Raw genomic sequence first — 22,239 nt, 5'->3', positions numbered from 1 at the left:
TGCTGAAAGTTGTGGCCAGATTTGTGGCTAAATTAAATACTGAATAGCCAACAAAGAAGCAGGAAATGTCAAAGAAAAGCAAACTCGAAGGCTTCCTGCAGTTCCAGTCACAGCCTCCACGTCAGAGTCTGCCTTTCTTTCCAGATCTGCACACTGATGTGTCAAGACCGTGGATAAGCCATTCTTATCAACATTATCAAGCCCACCATGCATAATTATTTCTCCGCCACTGTTGACTGTGATTCGGGCGAGGAAGGTTTTGGGAAAGAGGCCGAGAGGTCCCTTCTATCTCAAGCTGAGGGCTCAATACACCACCCTTGGCTGGAGCTGTGTAATCTATGAGTGACCCTGAGGGGAACCAAACCCTAAATACAGGTCTCTCAACCAAGGATTTAGAGACATCTTCAACGCTACAGCTCCCTCCACAAGGAAATCGTACGCCTTGAAGTGGAATGTGTTTGCTTTATAGTGCACAGAACAGCTGGACCCAGTTAACTACCCATGAAAAATATATTTTGTACCATATCAGCGTTTCGTCCACATGGATCTGGCGTTTTGGACGCATGAATCCAATATTTTCTGAAACCGGGTCCCGGAGTGGAAAGATCTGAAAACGTCAATCTTGCGTTTTCGTGTGTAAAGCCAATCCGTATCCGAGTTAAAGGGATACAACTACGGGCACTGGGCATGCGCACATCAATATCGCGTCATTTAATTACCGTATCTGCATTATTGTAAGCAGAGATGGGCATAAATACATGGAAATGTTGGTGTAGCGCTATCCTATCGCGTGAAGAGGGAGTTTGAAAGACAACCGTTTATCAGCCCCTCGGATTGAGCCGTCAATGATGAGTTTCCAGACCAAACATCTTGATGTGGGTCTGGCTTGTCAGGCTAGGGTTGTACAGCTGCGGCTCACCTGAATGAATGTTGGGGGGAGGGGCGTGTCTGGTCTGAACTAGTAGATGCATGAAAACAGCTCCTGATAAAGAGGTTGCCTGGCTCAAAGTATTTTGAGTATTTTGAAAATACAAAAATACTCATCTTAAATGTATTTAAATACAAATTACATTCGATTTTTTCCAAAGGCTTTAAAATACAAAATACAAAATAGTATTTTGTATTTCAAATACGTATTTTAAATACATGTATTTGAAATACTGCCCATCCCTGATTGTAAGGGAAGGTTAGGGTTGGGGTAGGTGTAGGCATTAATAAAACACATCTGTTAAGTAGCAAATGTATTTATTGTAGGGCCGGGACTCGATTAAAAAAATTAATCTAATTAATTAGAGGCTTTGTAATTAATTAATCGAAATTAATCGCATTTTAATCGCATATAAATATTTTACCTGAGAACAATGAGAAGTAATTTTTCACATGTATTTTTAGTATACCATTGAATAATGACTGAATACATAAGCTTAATCAACAAAATATTGTTTATTTATTTCAGTCCAGCAGACCAGTCCAATGTTTGCCATTAAGTATAGCAAAAGCATATTTGTGATATTTGAGGCTCGATGTGCTGCGGTGATACGCTAATTCCTTGTTGTATAGCAGGGGTGTCCAATCCTGCTCCTGGAGGGCCACTGTTCTGCTGAGTTTAGCTCTAACCCCAATTAAACACACCTGTACCAGCTCATTAAGGTCTTATTAGGCATACTAGAAACTTTAGCAGTGTATTGAGGCAAGCTGGAGCTAAACTCTGCAGGACGTCAGTGGCCCTCCAGGACCGACTTTAGATACCCCTGTTGTATAGCTTGCACACAACCATGCTCTTGTCGACGCTTCCATCATTTCGTTTTTTAAAACTAAATTTCCCATCCACGGGGCCAAGCAAAACGGTCTCATCAGCTTCTTCGTTCATGTTCACTATGGTTTGTTGTTTTCATGGTTGTTGTCGTGACTCATGAGCGCTAGTTGGTGTTCCAGTATAATCGGTCCGTCAAAACTCATTCATTGAAAAACGTTCCGCGGGGCAAAAATAAGTGCGATTAATTTTTTTTTTTTTTTTGCGTAATTAATTAACGCGTTAAAGTCCCGTAGTTAATTAATCTTAATTAACGCGTTAAAGTCCCGGCCCTAATTTATTGTTATTTTTTCGTGAGATTTTGCCTCACCTCCTACCACTGCTATACCCCTTCTAGCCCCTTCTTCTCCGTTTTTAGTGTATTTATGTGGCTGAAATACAGCGCCCCACACTGGCCTGGAATGCAAACTACATCGTTTTGAGTCGGTTTCGGTGATCTCGTGTGAACGCAGATATTTCTTGATACGAGGAGAAAAAAAAAGATTGGATTGGGAAAGCTCTGGCTTCGTGTGGACGGGGCCTAAGTGAGGTCTGTGATGGGAGAGAGAGAGTTGGGAGGCCGAAAAACGTTAAGTGCAAATAATGAACACCTGTGTCTTGTTCCAGTAATGGGGATGGAGAGACTGCATAAAAGCAACCCGGAAGAGGACATCATGGAGAGAGACTGACTGGAGAATCCACATGGAGCGACTGAGGGAAAGCGCTGGAGAGCAGCTGAACTGTTATATCGTTTGAGTTATTGTGAGACTGAGATTGTGTTGTGGGACTGTTTAAAGAGAAAATACCCGAGTCTCCATCAAGCCGACCCTGTCTTCTTCCTTCCTTAGCTATATCAAATTTTGTTACAGTATATTATAGAATAGTAAAATTACTTTCGTAAATAGTGTTTTTAATAGTATAGTGTTTTTCAACCATATACTATAGTAAAGATACTACAGTAAATTGTAATATATTATAGTATTTACTACACTTTGTTAATTTATTTTCACGGTTCATGGATTCACTGACTCATTTTGTATATCTGTGTTTGGTTGTGTTGGAGGCGTGGTCACTGATCACTGCAATCGTTCACCAGCTGCACTTCATCTCACCTGCAGTCTGTGTTTGTCGATCGTTGCAGTTGTCCCCTAGACTGACAAGCCAGACCCACATCAAGATGTTTGGTCTGGAAACTCACCATTGACAGCTCAATCCGAGGGGCGGATAAACGGTTGTCTTTCAAACTCCCTCTGCACGCGATAGGATAGCGCTACAACCAACCAGAGCAACGAAGGTGAAGCGGAGCTCGCTGACAGACTAAACATTCGCCGTATCCGGTCGGCTAAACTCCGAACACATCTTCCCTTCTTAAGAATGACTTCAGTGCCGTTCTTTGTTCTTTTCTCAGAGAAAAGCTTAACTCCTAGTCTTCCAGAATCGCGGTCAAAGCTGATTCGAAAGGCCGCCGTTCGCCAGTTTCTGTGTTTACTAGAAGCACGCAAACGCAACTCGGCCGTCATTATGTTAAGCCCCGCCCACCGACTCTATACACGATGTGATTGGCCCGACCAGAGTTTGGCGTTTACAGAAGGGTACTGAGAGTTGCTAGACGACACTTGCGGGAAGATTAGATTTGCTGCCGCTAGGGTGCGTCTAGATTTCTAGGCTAGTTGTCCCCGTGTGTTTCCTCATGCAGTCGTCTTCCTGGTGTCGTGTGTGTTCTTACGTCCAGGATTTTCCCGTTGCCTGTTCCTTGCCCATTGCCTCCCTGTGTCACATATGCTGCACCGTCTCCGGATCTCCGGACTTTGTCTGCCTGCCACGAGTTCTCTAGACTTTGAGTTTCTGCTTCTTGTAATTCTCTGGTCTATGTCAGTAATAAAGAGACCTTTTGCACTCGCTATTGGATCTGCATCTGTTTTCCTACTTATCATGACATTTACTGTAGTATCTGTAATTGTATGGTTCAAAAACACTATAGTATTTACTAAAGTAATTTTACTGTAATTTTACCATAATATAATATAGTATCTTTTCATGTGGGAGGCTACAGTTGTGGAGTTCCTTCAAAGTAATTTTTCTAATGGGCTTTCCTCATCCACACTTAAGATCTATGTTGCGGCCATAGTTGATTCCTGTTTGGGACCTGGCAGTGGATCTTGAAGGGTTATCCCTGGCACCCTTTGAACCCAGAGACGTTTCTCTCTTTTAAAGTGGCCTTCCTGCTATAGCTATTACTTCCGTCAAGAGTGTTTGGGACCTGTAGTTGCTATTTTTTTGCTCCCTCTTACCTTAAGTTTGCTCCTGGAAGAGTAAAGGCTATTCTCCACCCTACAATGGGCTATGTGCCCAAAGTGCCCTCTAATGTGGCACGGTCTGTTATCCTGCAGGCTTTTCATCCTCCATCACATGTTTTAGCTGATCAGGGAAAGATACATCTACTATGCCTTGTCCAGACCTTGGAGGCCTACGTACGTAGGTCTTTGGTTGGAAGAAGTCGGGCTACTTGTGTGTTTTAGGTTATTTAATGGTGCGTGCACACCAGACATGAATGAAGCCTTAAGCGCGAGTGATTTACATGTTAAGTCAATGCAAAGACGCAAATAGACATTCTGCGGTGTGAAGGATGTGAACTGAGCATTTGACTTGCAAAATGCTTGATTCGTGCGAATCGCGCAAGTTCAAAAACCTGAACTTTGCCAGATATTTGTGCCGCATTAACCAATCAGGAGCTTGCTCTAGTAGTGACATCAATGAGGACAAAATCATATGTGGATACCTGGAGCTGTACGATACATCTTCGTAGATTATAGAAACAGGGATAAAAAGGATCTTGCTTGGAAGAAAGTGATTGAGGAGGTCAGACGATCTGGTAAGTCCGACGCTCTTTACTCAATTTGAGTGATACATAGGGTGATTGGGACACTTTTTGTCATTGAGATGACTTGGAAAAAGTTGTCCCAATCACCCTGAATTCACCTTATTGAGACTACAAGCTAGTTAAAGCTAGCAAATTCAGCTTATTCGTCATACTTTAAAACAATCCATTTCCACAATCCATTTTGCAGCGAGACAAGCCGCCTGGCAGAAGCCCCTCCTATGATGCAAATTCGCATCTGTTGTGTAGTGAATGTCACGTGCGAATGATGCAAATTTCACACGCAAATGAAGTTAGTCAACTCAAAATGCTTAAGCGTCAAACTATGCATGAATAGCACACTTTATTCACTTAATTCACGTCTGGTGTGAACACACAATTAGAAGGGTTCCCCTGTCCCTAAGCATAGCTATTACCTCAGCGCATGAGGCGCGCAACCTGCAATCTGCCTCAATAAGAGCCTAGTTGACTAAAGGAGTGGCATCTTAATGTAAGAATTTTTAGATATTTTGACTAGAAACAAGACAAAAATACTAAGTAAGAAAAGTTGCATTTTCATTGGTCAGTCATTCAGAAGCCTATTTCTGATTGGTTGTTGCCGTTTCGACGGCGTTTATGCCAAGAGCAAAGAGAACGAAACCGTAAAGAAGAGTATTTCTCTTCTTGCGAGCGCACGGAACACAGTCTGTGCACATACAGGCTTAGTTTAAGCGATGAGGAGATTCGCGATAACACTGGACACGTTTTAAGTGCAGGCATATTCTCTGAGTATATTCCACGCGCGAGCAGAGAGAGATTTGCGCTCGCGCATTATATTCCACGCACGAGCAGAGAGATTTGCGCTTGCGCATTATATTCCGCGCGCGAGCAGAGAGAGATTTGCGCTTGCGCATTATATTCCGCGCGCGAGCAGATAGAGATTTGCGCTCGCGCATTATATTCCGCGCGCGAGCAGAGAGAGATTTGCGCTCGCGCATTATATTCCGCACGCGAGCAGAGAGATTCACGCTCGCGCATTATATTCCGCGCGCGAGCAGAGAGAGATTTGCACTCGCGCATTCTATTCCGCGCACGAGCAGAGAGATTTGCGCTCGTGCATTATATTCCGCGAGAGAGATTTGCGCTCACGCATTATATTCCGTGCATTATATTCCGCGCACGATCAGAGAGAGATTTGCGCTCGTGCATTATATTCTACGCACGATCAGAGAGAGATTTGCGCTCGCGCATTATATTCCGCGCACGATCAGAGAGAGATTTGCGCTCGTGCATTATATTCCGCGCACGATCAGAGAGATTTGCGCTCGCGCATTATATTCCGCGCACGATCAGAGAGAGATTTGCGCTCGTGCATTATATTCTGTGCGTGAGCAGAGAGATTTGCGCTTGCGCATTATATTCCGCGCACGATCAGAGAGATTTGCGCTCGTGCATTATATTCCGCGCGCGAGCAGAGAGAGATTTGCGCTCGTGCATTATATTCCGCGCGCGAGCAGAGAGAGATTTGCGCTCGCGCATTATATTCCGCGCGCGAGCAGAGAGAGATTTGCGCTCGCGCATTATATTCCGCGCACGAGCAGAGAGATTCACGCTCGCGCATTATATTCCGCGCACGAGCAGAGAGAGATTTGCGCTCGCGCATTATATTCCGCGCGCGAGCAGAGAGAGATTCGCGCTCGCGCATTATATTCCGCGCACGAGCAGAGAGAGATTTGCGCTCGCGCATTATATTCCGCGCGCGAGCAGAGAGATTCACGCTTGCGCATTATATTCCGCGCGCGAGCAGAGAAAGATTTGCGCTCGCGCATTATATTCCGCACGCGAGCAGAGATTCACGCTTGCGCATTATATTAATGTACTTTTGCGCTACAATAATGCGCTCTCGACATTTGACAGGGAAATAACACCATATTAATATTACACAACTGAGTTATAATACTGAACTAGCTAGTTCACAAACTTTTAGCTAGAAATGTCTTTGTTTAATGTTTCTATGTTTGTGTTGTGTCTTAGTGCATGGATCTGTCTCTCTTTGTGTCTGTCATGTGTTCCTCTTGTCCTGCCTCCTTGTTTGCCGTTACCACACCCCCTTGTTTAGTCTGGTCTAGTCCTCGTTTCACTAATTGTGCTCACCTGTTCCTCATGTGCTCTGCTCCCTTTATATTGTGCTACCTTCCCTCATGTCTTTGCTGGTTCGTTGCATTTGTGTGCGTTTGTTTGTCCGTGCAAGCTTCTAGCCCAGTGTCAAGTCAGTTCTAGATTAAGTGTCTCCTGTTTTTCTAGCTTTAGATTTATTTTCAGTTTTTTCTTTGTTCCTGAGTTTTTGAGTCTAGTGAAGTTTCTGTCTTTATTTTGCTCGTTTTCTCCAGGTATCTCCAGAGGCATTTCTCTCTAGCCTTATTGTTTAGTTTTCTTGGTTTTGATAGCTTACCTTTTTATTTTTCCTGTTTTCCACTTTTATTTTTCAGTTCAGTCTTTTTTTTTAGAGATTGGTTTTGTTTTATTTTTCCTTGTCTTCTAGCTCCAGTTATTATTTAAGTTTTTGTTTAATTTAGTCATAGTTCTTAGTTTGTCTGTTGTTTCTTGTTGTCTTGTCGTCTGCGTGTGTCCTGTGTTGTTTTCTGTCCAGAGTTTTCCCCGGCCGCTGTCTCCTCTGCCTGTCAGCTAGACGGGAGCTGATTCTGTGATACCATCAGCCTCGAGGTTCCTGCCTGGGTTGTTCCACTATCGTCTGCCTGGTGTTGCCTCCCAAGCTGTCCTAAAGTTCATTGGCTGCCTGGACTGGTCTCAGTGGTCATCCTCCCCTGCCTGTCATCGTGGTGTCTTTCCCCTGCCCTGGTGTTTGGACTGTCACTCATCCACTACCCTCCTGTGTCTTGTTGATCTGTCTTATAAACTGTCCTTGTTGTTCACTCTGCATCTGGGTCCTCCACTTCCTGATCCTTGACAGCTAAGCTTTAAAAGCTCCTTCAGCAAAGCCATTTTGACATATAGTCCACAGCCTAAATACTCCACTCTTCTCCACAATGGTAACACAGTCATTGAAATTATTCTAATAATTCCAACATAATTGAAAATTAAACTCTATTAAACACAATCGAGTCTTCCCCTTTCTCATTTTGCTCAAAAATACATTAGAAAAAAAGCAGTTTTACATATAAAATAACAACATTTACTCGCTTGAGTTAACCAAATGCAAAGCAACTAGCAATCCCCGCCCAGTTTAAGTTAATGCAACACAAATCATTCATGTAACATAACACAAATGGATTAAGTTTGACTTTAATTTGACTTATATTTAAGTGGATTGAACACAAGTTTGGACAAAATGTATAGCAATTGTGTTACTTTAGCTCATTTTAATTAAGCATTAAGTTTGAACAAGCGGTACAAATCATTTTTTTCTGTGTAGGACGGATCCCTTTAAATGTGTTGGTAAGTGAACTGGGTCACTGAAGCAATGGTGAGCAGACATTTGACTGTGTCAACACAACTAACCACCTCACCGCAGCACACACACTGCACAATAATGCATCTGTGCGCTTTCACCAGCACTGAACTCATCTGGGAAGCTCTTACTGAAATGGTTTGGTGGCTTTTGGACTAGGAGGGTTATTTCATTTACAAGAAAAACTGCACGCCTCCGACAGAAGGCATGTGACTGTTTTGGATCAAGTTATGACAAGTTTAATTCTCTCAAGCTCTTTTGGAGCATGTTTATCCCCTACTGTATTGGTTCATTGAGTTGCAATCGTTAATGTCGCCTGGAATTTCAAGACATTCATCAACACAACTGAGGAGGAGAGCTGTCGGTTTGGTCTAGGATTATCTGGGTTCATTTCCGCAGACATGTCTTCCCCTGGTAAAACAGGGGCTATTTCGAGAAGACTTTCACGAACAAAAAGCAAGAAAAAACATTTTGTGCATCAAAAAGTGGAAATATTCTGGGCCAGCGACCCCATCCTGACTGTGTTTATGTGGGGCATCAATCACACGGTATGTTACTACAAACCTTGTTTATTCTGAATCAAAAAATGTTTTATTTATTTTCCTGTAACCCTTAAATATGATATGTTGCCCTATTGCTAAAGTATGATGTATTTGTTAATATCTGTTCTGTGCTTGGGGAAAGGACCTTTTCAGTCTTCCTTTAACTTCTAACCTTCCTGCATTTAACCGTTGCAGATAAATGACCTCTTTCAGGTGCCTATGCCAGTAATGCTACTTCCAGATGACTTCAAAGCCAACATAAAAATGAAAGTCAACAACCATTTATTCAACAAGTATGGTCTATCGAACACACTCTGCAACAAATGCTTTCCGAAGAACACAACTCAATTGAAAGTTCAATAGCCAATGTCAATTTTACGTTTAAAAGTTTTTGATCGGTAAGATCTGTTATGTTTTTAGAAGAAGTCTCTTCTGCTCAACGCTGCATTTATTTGATTAAAAATACAGTAAAAACTGTAATATTGGGAAATATTATTCAACTGTAAAATAACTGTTCTCTATGTGAATATAAAGTAAAGTGTAATTTATTCCTGTAATTTATCATCATTCCTCCAGTCTTCAGTGTCACATGATCCTTCACTAATCATTCTCAGATGAGGATCTGATCAAGAAACATTTATTAAAAAAAAATTTCAAAATTTTTATATATATTTTTATTAAATAGAAAGCTTTTAAAACATTGTACTACTGTTCAAAAGTTGAGTCAGTAAGAATTTATTAATACATTTTTTTCGTAAAGAACTTTATACATTTATTTAGCAAGGACACATTAAATTGATCAAAAGTGACAGTTTAGACATATATAATGTTACAACTGATTCTATTTAAAATAACTGCAGTTCAATTCATCAAAGAATCCTGAAAAAAATGTTTTTACACAAACTGTTTTTAACACTGATAATAATCATAAATTTTTGTTGAGCATCAGATCCTCATATGAGAATGATTAGTGAAGGATCATGTGACACTGAAGACTGGAGTAAGGATGATAAATTCAGCTTTGATCACATAAATAAATTATTTTGCATTTTTTAATAATATTGCACAATATTAATGCTTTTTTGTATTTTAATACAAATAAATGCAGCCTTGGTGAGCGCAAGTGTCACGATTCACCACCAGAGGGCACCCCATCCCCCTGACTGTCATCCCATCAAAGACTAGCCTACATTACCCATAATCCTTTGCCTGGACAGCCGCACTCATTGTTTATTACACCTGTGTCTCATTTAGCTCATTCCCTCAGCCTATATAAATCATGTTCACGCTGTTTTTCTGTAACTGCTCTGAGACCCAAAGGCTGAGGAGCCAAGTGCAGTTTTTATTCAGAGGGTAATCCACAATCATAGTCACAGTCATAGACTCATTATTTCTCAAGTCCACAAAGAAAGATGAAGTTTTCACCTCCTATCTGTTCCTTTAATTTTAATGGAGATGATATAACTTAAATTTCCCTTTTCGAAGAGAGATTGGAAATATTGATACATAGAAAATTCCTGTTGTCATAGTCACAGTTTTACAGTTGACTATTTTGCGCACAATGAGCTGCACAAAGCTTTTGTAAAGCTCATAATCCGCTGTGGTATGGCGACAGGGTTATTTATTTGGGGCTGCTGGAAAACAGTCCAGACTTGTGACCTCACTGAAAGGCAACGACACAGTTCTTATGATTAAATGCAATCCACCATTGTCTGGCAAAAACAAAACCAGAAAAATATTGCTCATTTGGACACAAATGCATGCACTCGAATATCCATGCAGGATGTACAATGTTCATTGGTATTTTCTGTGACGTAATGAAGTAATAATAATTATTATTATTACATACATAATATGTATTACGTTATACATATAATAAAATACATATAATGCATAATATGTGTTATTATTATGATGTAATACATATTACATAATAATAGTTATTATTACAGAGCAGAATGATCATGTAGCAAATTTCACTATTCATGCTGTTTGTAATTGTGCCTTAATGCCGTAAAGCCCCAGTGAGCACGCAAGAAAAATAGTCCATGAAGTTTAGGAAAAAATCTTAAAAGAAACCCTCCGATCCCTTACAAAGAAAAGTATATTGCAGTATATTGGAAAATATCATACAATATATTAGGCAATATATTCACATATATGGGATTTAATATTTATTGCAATATATTGAAAGCGGCAATCATTTGTATATTTTGCAATATATTACATAAATATATAATATATTTTATAATACCATCAACATATTATTCCATATATTTACAATATATTAAATGGTAAATATATTTTCCTTTCGTACGGGCTAAATATAATCCATGTGTGAAACAAATCAGTTATTAGCATGTTTGCAAGGCCACATTTGAACGCTATGATAATGGTAAAATACATGCATTATTATTTCCTTGTTTTTGTTATTTTAATGCTTTTGCGAGTTTATTAGAAGTGCTCTTACACAACGGTTGTTACATTTATTTATGTTTTAATATTTAGGGAAAACCTCCCTGGACATTTTAAGTTTAAGGAGTACTGCCCGCTAGTGTTCCGGAATCTGAGAGAGAGATTTGGAGTTGAACATCAGGATTATCAGGTAGGACATTTCTGGATAGTCTGAAAGCTCTTGTGTTATATTTTTAGCCTATTCTCAACTGTACTTTATCGGTTAAACAGCACAATTGTTCCAGACAATATTTTGCAGTGAACGTCTCTTGTTCATTATTTGCATACATCAGGTCAGATAGGCCCAAGAAAGCGCGTCATTTGAATGGTGGCCATCATTTGCTTTTGTTTTGCATGAGGCACTTGTCAGTGTATCTGCATATGTGAGCTATTATCCTTTAAAATATGGCAAATCTTTATGACAGTAGAGTTTTGTCATGATGCACTGTGGGACAGTGAGCATCACCGCATGCAAACTACACCGGAAAAAGGCCAGGAATTTACAGGATTAAAGAGTATTATATTACAATGCTCCACTTCATCTTCAAGCATGGCTTGGACCGTGGACACGTGAACATGAATAAACTCACCAGTCACCAATGGGTAACAACATCAAACAATATTAGACCCAGACATATGAAAACCATGAAGGCTTAAAGGGATCATTCACCCAAAAATGAAATGTCTGTCATTAACTCCTCACCCTAATGTCGTTCCTCACCCGTAAGACCTCCGTTCATCTTCACACACAGTTTAAGATATTTTATATTTAGTCCGAGAGCGTATGCAAGTGTATGCACACTATTGTTAGGGGTTAACAGCTTATGACCCAGGACCAGTAGTGAATAAATGAAGATGATTAAAAGAAAAATTTACTTAAGAATAGTTTGCAGTTTCAAAAGCAGAAGCCAGCTTCAAGTCTCACAAGGAGTTCGTAGGCCGCGCTCCCTCTCTCACCGTCTCGTTGCCTCGCCCTATCGTACATACCATTGTCCCAACAGTTATACCGTTTTCAAGGTCTTATCCACGTCATTACTGCAATGTGGATGGTTCTGATTGGCTCAAAGACAATGCACAGTCATGGTAAATTTCCACTCGAGTCAGTTAATCTGATGCACGTTTCCACTGACGTGTCACTTGTTGATGCTTTCACCCAGAATTAGGCCCGTAGTGACCTTCCAGATCTGGAGCAGGTGCCAGCTTGCCCAGAACAACAAGTCCACCCATCTCTTAGGGTGCCCAATGAACACCATTCTGATCTGTAACACAGAATATTGCGCACATACACAGATACACAGTCTCTCCAAGGTTGGAGCTGATTAAGCTCCAGTTCTAACTAGTTCTTACCAAAACATACTGATAACGTGCTTTCCTTTAGTGAGAGGGACACACAATAGTACAGGCAATATTCATCTTGAGTCTTTAGTGTTTCAGTAAAAGGAAATATAAAAGGATTAAAACATAATAAATTAAATGAAAGACAAATCCATGTTTAATATCTGGAAGCCGGGCTAAGTGAGCAAACGCTTTTACTGCACTCCTGACATGTTAGGGGTGTGTGATACCTCAAATCCAAACACACGACCTTGTTGCCAGTGTTTAGTGACACATCACACATCTCTAGGCCAGACCCTCAGTCACTCCTCAGAGACCAAATACACACTTTAGAAAACAAGAAACAAAGCAAAATCATAACTGGAAAGAATCATTATAATAATATAGGTAATATAGGAAGATAAATATTAATTAAGGTTTTGATTATGAAGTTATTTAGGATATAAATATATACAGGTATATTGAAGCGGCAGTGGATTTCAAAATCCCCCCTTCACTATACTGTCCATGTCCAGAAAGGGAATAAAAACATCATAGACTGCATACGCTCTCTGACTAAAATATAAAATATCTTAAACTGTGTCTGAAGATGATCGGAGGTCTTACGGGTGTGGAACGACATTAGGATGAGGAGTTAATGACAGACAATTCATTTTTGGGTGAACTAACCCTTTAAATACATAAGGAGTAATGACTAGACAAAGGACAACTGTGAACACTGATCAAACAATGAACCAATGATGCAACATGATACAAGAACACATGAGGGCATGGGAATCACATGACAAACCAAGAAACAAGACGGTAAACATGAACAAGAAACAAACCATCTCACATCTTTATATGTGACAGCCATGGTCGGTGTCCTAAACATTGCATGAAATTGCAGTTATGCTTCTAAAGATAATGGCATTTTTACTAGATACTATGGACCTTGCAATGCCATATGAAATGCACACAAACCCCCTTTTAACTCTCATTTACGCCTCCTGTTTTCATCATATTTCTCATCTGCCCCGTTCCCCCTCCGAGATCCTTCCCATATGATTTTCTTATGAAATGACTTTGATATGCTGTTATAGTAGCTATTTAGGTCACACCTGCTGGTAAGAGAGATTTAAATGGACTTGTTTGTCATGAATTTTCCACCAAGTTTTCTTGTGTCCTGTTAGGTTTCTCTAACTCGTAGTCCTCCAGTTAAGGAATGCAAGAGTCAGGAAGCAGGATTGCTCCTGACGTCATATGACCGCACATTAATTGTCAAGCAAATCTCCAGTGAGGAGGTGGAGGACATGCACAACATCCTCTCAGAATACCACCAGGTATAGAGCACTGCTTCAGAAGTCAAGTTACCTTTTGCTTTATAGGAGGGTGGCCAAAAGAGCATTGCAGTTGTCCAGTCCTGAAATGACAAGAGCTTTAAAAAGGAGCTCCACACCAAGATATTCCTGAGGTTATCTGGAGCCGTGCTTATGACAGATCCTGACCAGGCTCTTACCCAGCAAGCAATAGCGGCCATTTCACCATCTCGGTTAACTATAGAGAGAAGTGAGTAACCCCCTTCTAGGCAAAATAACCTTGAATTTGTTTACATCTCATGGTTGCCTAAATAACTTGCGAGATGTATGATATTTCATCATGTAAGCAAAGTCAACAGTGATCACAAGGTGTTTGGTTTCAATTCTTTGACATGATCATGTTCTAGATGACTCTATTATTGGGCAATGTTTAGACAGATGTTAAATATTCACTGACAGGCCAAATTTGCCTTGTTTTAGCCTCGATGTCTGGGCTGTGATTGGACGGCTATTAGACATCTTTTAAACGCAAAATTGCTTGCTGGGTATTGAAATGTGGGTGGTAAAGCTCAGCTGATACTACCCGAAGTGTTTTTTGCTGTCCTTGTTGATGTTAGTGTTGTAGACCTCAGTTTGACAGTGTTACGGTTAAATTACATTTTGGCAGAGAATTGACCAAATGTAAACTGTATACCTTGAATGCAATGTAAGTCGCTTGACCAGATGCATAAATGTAAAATTACAAGGAACTGTGTCTTCGCAAGGCCCCTGTTGAAAAAACCCATCATATGCTGGTTAGGTATGTTTTTTAGCATGGCAGCTGGTTTGAGCTAGTTTAAGCTGGTCCTTAGTTGGTCATGAGCTGGTCAAGTGCTTAAACCAGCTCATGACCAACACAGGACCAGCATAAACCAGCTCAAACCAGCTGCCATGCTTCAAAACATACCTAACCAGCAAAGTACATCCCATCCTAATAGTAATCCATACGCTATACTGGAGGTTAATAAAGGCCTTCTGAAGCAAACCGATGTGGTTTGTAAGAAAAAATATCCATATTTCTAAACTTTATCAACTATAATCACTGGCTTCCCTTTTTTTATACAAAAACGCATGGCTTCGCTTCAAAAGGACTTCATTAACCCCTTGGAGCCGTTTGGAGCACTTTTATCGGGCCTGCGTCAACCAAGCAACTGCTATTGAGATGTACTGGAAAGCTTTTTGGATGGATAGATTTTCCCAGACACACAAAGCATAAACTAGGCTATATGTCTAAAATATGTCTTTTACCATGCCACAGAGGTACATAATCACTCATTTGGGTTTGTTATTTAAAAGACGAGAACCACTGTAATGCTATTTAAGAAATAAGCAAAGAATATTTTCTGAACTGTTTAATCAAACTTTTTTTTAAAGATGCTGGTTTCATTGAGCTTGATTTAATTTGTTTCATTAGCTTGTTTAACTAACAAGCAGCAATCTACTGGACTGAGAAAGTGTAGTACTTTTCATTCCCTTTTCAATCAAATTAAAACATGTACTTTTTCCCCCTCAGCACATTGTAACGTGCCATGGTAACACACTCCTTCCCCAATTCCTTGGCATGTACCGTGTGACTGTGGACAATGAAGAAACATACCTTTTAGTCATGAGGAATATGTTCAGCCACCGACTAACTGTCCACAGGAAATACGACCTGAAGGTAGATAAACCTCATTCTTTAATCATTGTTTACTATTTCGTTTGTTATTGAACCATCACGGCGACCGCAGCTGGCTTTTAAAGGGAAAGGGAGATGAGACTCTGATTGGCTTATTGCACGTTACACCCAACACACACCCATGACTCATTAAGAGACGAGAGAACCCTTTTGGACCATGAGCCTTGTATTTAGACCCTTTTTCCAGTCGTTAAACAAGCAAAAGTGGATTCAGACACACTCTACGTGCACCATGAGCACATGGGTAAAATAGGGCCCAATAACTGCAAAATAAGTTTTAAAAAAATGCAGGGCTCTCAAGTCTCACGCATTGGGCGTGAGACACACGCATTTCAACCCGTTCACACGCTCACACGCCACACCATGTATTTCTCACGCAGAGAAATCGCCAGGGTAACACACACTAATTTGCGCGTGCTATTAGAGGAATCAAGCGAGTTCCCTGACGGCCCTGCCACGCACCAGTTAATCTAATAAAAATAGAGACCGAACAGCCAATCATAAAATAGATTTGCTGTATCTGGGTAAGACATAGATATTCCCTCCACCCAAGAACGTTTACGTTCTGATTCCAACGTCACATTCTGTGATTCACGCCACGGCCTCGCTCATTGGATCAAATGCTCGCTGAAGTACGTTGGCAACTAGAAGCCCCGATGACAGACGCAGAGACACAAAGATAACGGTGTTAAGTTAAGTTTCTGACAGCACTTTGTGTTTTCTGTTCTTAATCCCTCAACAAAACTTAAAGGACGCTCAATCATGATTTGCATGAATTGCATTTTGCTATCGTATGTTATTGTGCTCTAACTCAGTGAACATCTGTGCTCTTCTGCACTCGTGAATGCGGTGATGGACAGCTGTCCTCATCGACTGGTGTTTGGATGGGATTTTTTTTTAACTCACTTTCTTTAATTAATTTATTAAAAGTAACTCAATTTTGTAAGATCATTTTCATCTAGTAATTCCAAACATCACGAGGCAGCCGACATTGATCAAATACAGTCCAGTTATTAACACGCTCCACAGCACCGCCCAGTGGATTTAGTTATAACTGCGAGATTTATAGGGATTTATAATGGATTCAATGCATTTACGGCCAGCGAAGCAATAGCCTATAGTAAAATTTCAATTTTATTTTTATTTTTCGAATATTAATTACAAATCGAATATATTCGTGCTCACCCCTATTTTTGGAAGTTGAAGTGTAGCGATATAAAATTTGCAATGCAATATGCAAAATGGCAATGCATTTCAGTATTTAAATTTACATTTTCCATACCATGTGTGCAACATTTGGAACAAAATGATAATTCAAATTGAATAATATAATTTACATTTGCTATTTCCTACACTAGTTTTAACATATAATTTAAACATAAATTGTATATTGTAATACTTTGTATAAGTTGCAAAATTAAAATTTAAAGGTATTACAGAAATAATTAGATGTGTTTAACATGTTCAAGCAAAAATTGTAGCAAAATGATTATTTAAATGTTATTTTTCTAAATTGCATTTAAACTTCTATTTAAGATACTTGCGATTGCATTTTGATTATATATCCCGCAATGAATGTAGCAAAATTCAATGTGGAATTGAAAATGCAAAACTCCATCTCGCCTAGGGCAACCAAAGAGCTGTCATAAAGAGAGGAAAAAGTGATCTCTCTCTCTCTCACACACACACACACACACACACACACACACACACACACACACACACACACACACACACACACACACACACACACACACACACTAATTAAATGCATTTTTTTTATTTGTACGAATGTGTAATTTTTCATATCAGACCCCCGTACCCAGCCAAACCCCGTTGCTGCCGCCACGGCCGAAATCTCACTCTGAACTCAGTTCAAAACTTGAGAGCCCTGAAAATGGAAAGATCACAATAGACTGTATAAAAGATAGTTTTCACTGCATATTTAAGGCAATCTATTAAATAAGAGCTTCTGTATCATAGTTATGTTGAACAGCTATTATTTTGTAAGTATTTCATATTATAGGGCTCGTTGGTTTCTCGAGAAGCAAGTGATAAAGAGAAGGTAAGAGATGATGCAACCATGTTTACATTCATGTTCCTCACAAACATACTGTGCCTTTGTGTAAATTTCATCTAAAACATTGTTTTAAAGCCTATTTAAATTAAATAGCTGTTATTTTATCAGGTCCTAAATCCTAAACATATTCACTACCTTTTCATTCTGTTATAAAGGCATTCTTGTATGCTGTTCTGCAAATATGTTTAAGTTTCTCAAAGTTGAACATTTTGTTTGTGAAAATAATTGAATTTGAAACCCAGGTGAAAGAGCTGCCTACCTTCAAGGATGTAGATTTCAGGAACAACATGCAGCGAGTCTACATCAGTGAAGAGGAGAAGGAAACGCTATTGGATAAACTGAATAGAGATGTAGAGGTGAGAGGATTTAATGAGACATTTGTGTTAAACATACTTTGACTGATTGGTTGAGTTTACCCAGTGTGTGAGAGAGAGGCTTACTTAGACCGAAATAAATTGGTTCCTTAACTTTTTGTAACTGACATACTGAAACAAAGGCTCTGTTTACACCAGGCCGATTGGATAATAAGTGGACTGTGCTAAATACAGTGTAAACGGGGTCTTAACGGTTTTAAGCTTGTTCGCTTTCAACCACTTCCAATAGTCGAAAACATTTCAAACAGCCATAAAAGACCATCTACTGACCTAATGCTCAAACATTGTAGAAAGCGCACTAGCCAGACGGGGTTTAAGATCTAAAAAATATATTTACTCATCCATGACTTCCCCTCGATGAAATCAGGACAGCAGTGGTTGAAAGTGGACAAAAGAGATGGATTAAAACACAAAAATGGGAATGCCTCCCTCGTCTACTTGTGATCCGATCGACCAAAGTGCATTTTAATACCAAGTGTGAACAGGTGCGGCGTTGGGACATATTACTTTCGGACTTTGTCGCTTAGTTACAAGCATCCCATCACCGTTTAAACCGCTCTGTCAATCATCATAACAGTTCAAATCCTCCACATTCAGTTTAATCTCCTGCCGTATCGGAGAGAAATGTAGCCGCTTGTTGATCTGCCATGTGTGTGTCTTTAATGCAGAGACTCTCCTCATGTGTTTGCAGTTTAAATATAATGATGCATTTATGGCCAAACGTGTCATTACAAAAGTTCTCAATGCTGCTGCAGGTGAAATCTGGACAACACTGAATAAATATCTTTTTGTCAGGTTAAATACTGATAATTGATTACTCAAACCTTTATCTAAACCTCTCTACTTAACCGTCGGACTCGCACATCCGTCATGTTTGTAGTTTTTTAACACTTTTTATCCGCGTTTGTAGTTCTAATCGAATCCTCGTCCAACTCGCAATGGGTTATGGGCAATATCAGCCGTTAGAGTGTGCGTTAATCCGCACTTCAAATTCGGACCGGAAATAGTAAACCATCCGGGAATCTTTGGAATACTCTTTTCAACATACTACGATTTGGGACATACTAATTCTATTTTCGAGTACTATTTAGTATGGATAGTGTGCGAATTGGGACGCAATGAGGGACCAATACACTGTTTGTGTATCTGTTTGTGTTTGGGTGCAGTTTCTTGTGCGTTTGAAGATCATGGACTACAGCCTGCTGCTGGGCATTCATGATGTCGGGAGGGCAGAGCAAGAAGAAGAGGTGGAAATGAAAGACTCTTTAAGTGAAGAGGAGGAGGACTCAGAGAATGACTTATGCTCAACAGCCGTGGGGTCTTTCGGCTCTTCCCCCGAGGGCATTGCAGGCTACATGAGCTCTTATAAACCTCTTGGTCCAGGAGAGTTTGACCCTTATGTTGATGTGTATGCCATCCAGAGTGCAGTTGGTGAGTCACAATCCAGTCTCATCCAACATTATTTACATGTCAAGCTCTACATGCCAACATTGAAATACATCATGGATAATGAATGCAAATGGAATAAAACGCAAATAAATGGTTAGTGTACCAGTACCGAAGTTTTCTATAATCTTGAACCCATTGAGCAATCTTTTCATGAAGGTAATGGTTTTTGCATTCCTCCAAAAATAACTGTCCATTACTCATTTTGTGTTACCGCATTTGTTTTTCAGATTCAGATTAAGGTCTATGAGATTAGAATTTGATTAAATCCTCACATTTATCAGTCTTGTTTGCCTGTCGTTGATCTATTATAGGTGCCCCACACAGAGAAGTGTACTTCATGGGTCTTATAGACATTTTGACCCAGTATGATACCAAGAAGAAAGCAGCCCATGCAGCAAAAACAGTCAAGCACGGTGTAAGTGATGCTTAATAGCCATGTTTCAAAGTGGCCCAGCCACGTTTCCACTGTCACTTCTGGGGCTTCCTCGGGTCAGCAGCCAGGGTTTTTTTGGCCCGTCGAATATCTTGGTCCAAAGCATTCCAGCTCGGGCTTGAGAATTGGCTATGAACAAAGGCGGAGTTTACCTGAGTCTAGAAGTGGTCAACACTTCTGCTCCTTTCCCAATGTTATTATAACAGGCCACCAGTTAACTTCAGTATTTAAAGAAATAGTTCACCCAAAAATGAGACTGATGTTTATCTGCTGACCCCCAGAGCATCCGAGATGTAGGTGTGTTTGTTTCTTCAGTAGAACACAAATGAAGATTTTTAACTCCAGCCATTGCTCGTAAAATGCATGTCAATGGGGTCTATATTATTTTTACAAAATAGACCTTGGTTGTAGGTCTATTCAATTGAGTGCAGAGGCATTTTCTTTCCTGGTTTGGTTTAAATGTCCCATAATCACAGCCCAATGAAGCAGTATCAGACTTCATATTCTGACTAAAATCTGAGTGTGACGAAGTCAGGTTCGAAGCTTGTGGCTCTGATTAGCACGTTTTTAGGCTCTAATGAATGCTATTTGCTTTTTACACTTGTATTGTATTAAGGCTAAACTGAGCTGTAAATATTTTAAATCTTTTCTGTTATTTTATATATATATATATATATCAACACGATCTCATGGTCATGCGTATAAATAGTACGAGTTTGCAATCTCGTGGAAAATGAGTTTTGGCGTGCGTATGGTACGCGGTTTTCCGCGTACATATGATACGCACTTTATGGCGTATTATACATACGAACCCCCCACCCCACTACCCTAAACCTACCCAAGTGCGTCATATGCACGCCATAAAGTGCGTATCATATGCACGTGAAAAACCGTGTACCATACGCACGCCAAAACTCATTTTGGCGTATACATTCCACGAGATTGCAAACTTGTACTATTTATACGCATGACCATGAGATCGTGTTATATATATATATATATATATATATATATATATATATATATATATATATATATATATATATATATATATATATATATATATATATACACACACATACATAATGTATATATGTATATGTATTACATTTGCAATTTTTTCATTTTAAAGGCTGGGGCTGAGATCTCTACAGTTCATCCTGAACAATATGCCAAGCGGTTTCGAGAGTTCATCGCAAACATCTTTGCCTACTGAGAGCATTTTAGTGGACAAAAAGAATATTGATTGAGAGCTGGTGGTCTGTACAATTACCACATTAATAAATTATTTCAGAAACATTATTTAATTATTAAAATGTTTATATTTTACTGTATAAATTATACCATTTATGAAATTGTGCTTTGATTTCCTAGAAAATGGTTTTATGGCTTTTAAATGGATCCTTTAGTTCTGTGTAAAATAAATGTGTTTATAAATCATGCAGATTATAGTTATTCAGGGATTTTTTTTACAATATAAAATCCCATCTGATATGGTACATGAATTGTATGTGCAGATATGTGAAAAATAAACAAGAATATATTGTAATAAAAGTGTGAAATTGCTTCTCAAACCCTGGGTTAAAATAACTGATTTGAAGGAACCGTTAAAAGAAGGGAGACGGCGGATCTGACGCCTGTAATGAAAACTGTACTGGTCAAAATGCATCTTCATTTAAAGGGTACGCTATGCACAGTTTCTGGCAGTCTTTTGTTAAAGGAACTGCATGTAAGAAATATATTTTAATTCATCCTAAAACGGCCCTGATATATCACTAGCCATTAAGAAATCATGTTAATTTCAAATACTTCTATCACTGACAGCAGTAGTCCGGCCAGGATATTGTCATTATAAAGTTGTTGTTGCAGCGCTCAGCTGATGTTGTTGACGTGTTTTGGCCTGAAGCTCCGCCCTCCACCTATCGACCAATCACAAAGTCAGTAGTGTTTTGGCACCCGGGCTGCCAGATCTGCTCTAGTTACCACAGCTGCAGATCTACAAACGTTCCTGCTGATCCTGCAGCCAATCTGGCAACCTCGAGCCAGGGGGAGGGGGGAGAGGGGATAGTGATTGCAGTACCAGTTTTGGCCACAATCTTACATTTCCTTTAAATGACAGGTGGATAGCCATTTATTTGTTGTTAGTCATCACGGCACCTCAGCTCCGCCCACGACCCGCTTCTTTGCCCATACCCGTCTTTATAGACGAGTATGAGCTTTATAGGTCGGGTAGAATCTGTGATCTCTGACCCAGTTTGTTCGCTGGCTTCTATTGCTGCAATACTCTGTGTTTTCCACCAACTGGCAACCTGAGGTGTACCCAATACTATTGGGTAAACCGGCGGCGTGAGTCATCATCGCACAGACCAAAACAAAACCAGATTTCAAATTTCAAAATTCAAAATAGAATAACTGGCTGTAGGTTTCAGAGAAACAACC

The 22,239-nt window shown here is 39.8% G+C and overlaps 1 protein-coding gene across 1 annotated transcript; it reads left to right on the top strand.

Annotated features, from left to right (window-relative positions):
• The first annotated feature begins 8,225 nt into the window (after positions 1 to 8,225).
• On the top strand, positions 8,226 to 21,070 carry pip4k2cb (phosphatidylinositol-5-phosphate 4-kinase, type II, gamma b). Its single transcript, XM_067431427.1, has 10 exons — positions 8,226 to 8,666; positions 8,856 to 8,953; positions 11,169 to 11,265; positions 13,622 to 13,771; positions 15,300 to 15,446; positions 17,491 to 17,529; positions 17,787 to 17,900; positions 19,085 to 19,349; positions 19,679 to 19,782; positions 20,933 to 21,070. Exons 1-10 carry the CDS (start codon positions 8,520 to 8,522, stop codon positions 21,014 to 21,016), a joined length of 1,245 nt encoding a protein of 414 aa, XP_067287528.1. The 5' UTR covers positions 8,226 to 8,519; the 3' UTR covers positions 21,017 to 21,070.
• Positions 21,071 to 22,239: the final 1,169 nt, after the last annotated feature.

Source organism: Pseudorasbora parva, chromosome 22, assembly GCF_024679245.1.
Source record: "Pseudorasbora parva isolate DD20220531a chromosome 22, ASM2467924v1, whole genome shotgun sequence".
In the NCBI taxonomy this organism is placed as follows: Eukaryota; Metazoa; Chordata; class Actinopteri; order Cypriniformes; family Gobionidae; genus Pseudorasbora; species Pseudorasbora parva.
Note: the sequence above shows the minus strand (reverse complement) of the source record. Positions and strands in the feature narration are given on the sequence as shown.

Bases quoted from the DNA above. Each gene is read 5' to 3' on its own strand.
- pip4k2cb (XM_067431427.1), top strand. From the start codon at position 8,520: ATGTCTTCCCCTGGTAAAACAGGGGCTATTTCGAGAAGACTTTCACGA. The intron at 17,530-17,786 runs GTAAGAGATGAT...TTTGAAACCCAG, and splicing joins AAGCAAGTGATAAAGAGAAG to GTGAAAGAGCTGCCTACCTT. The intron at 19,783-20,932 runs GTAAGTGATGCT...TTCATTTTAAAG, and splicing joins CAAAAACAGTCAAGCACGGT to GCTGGGGCTGAGATCTCTAC.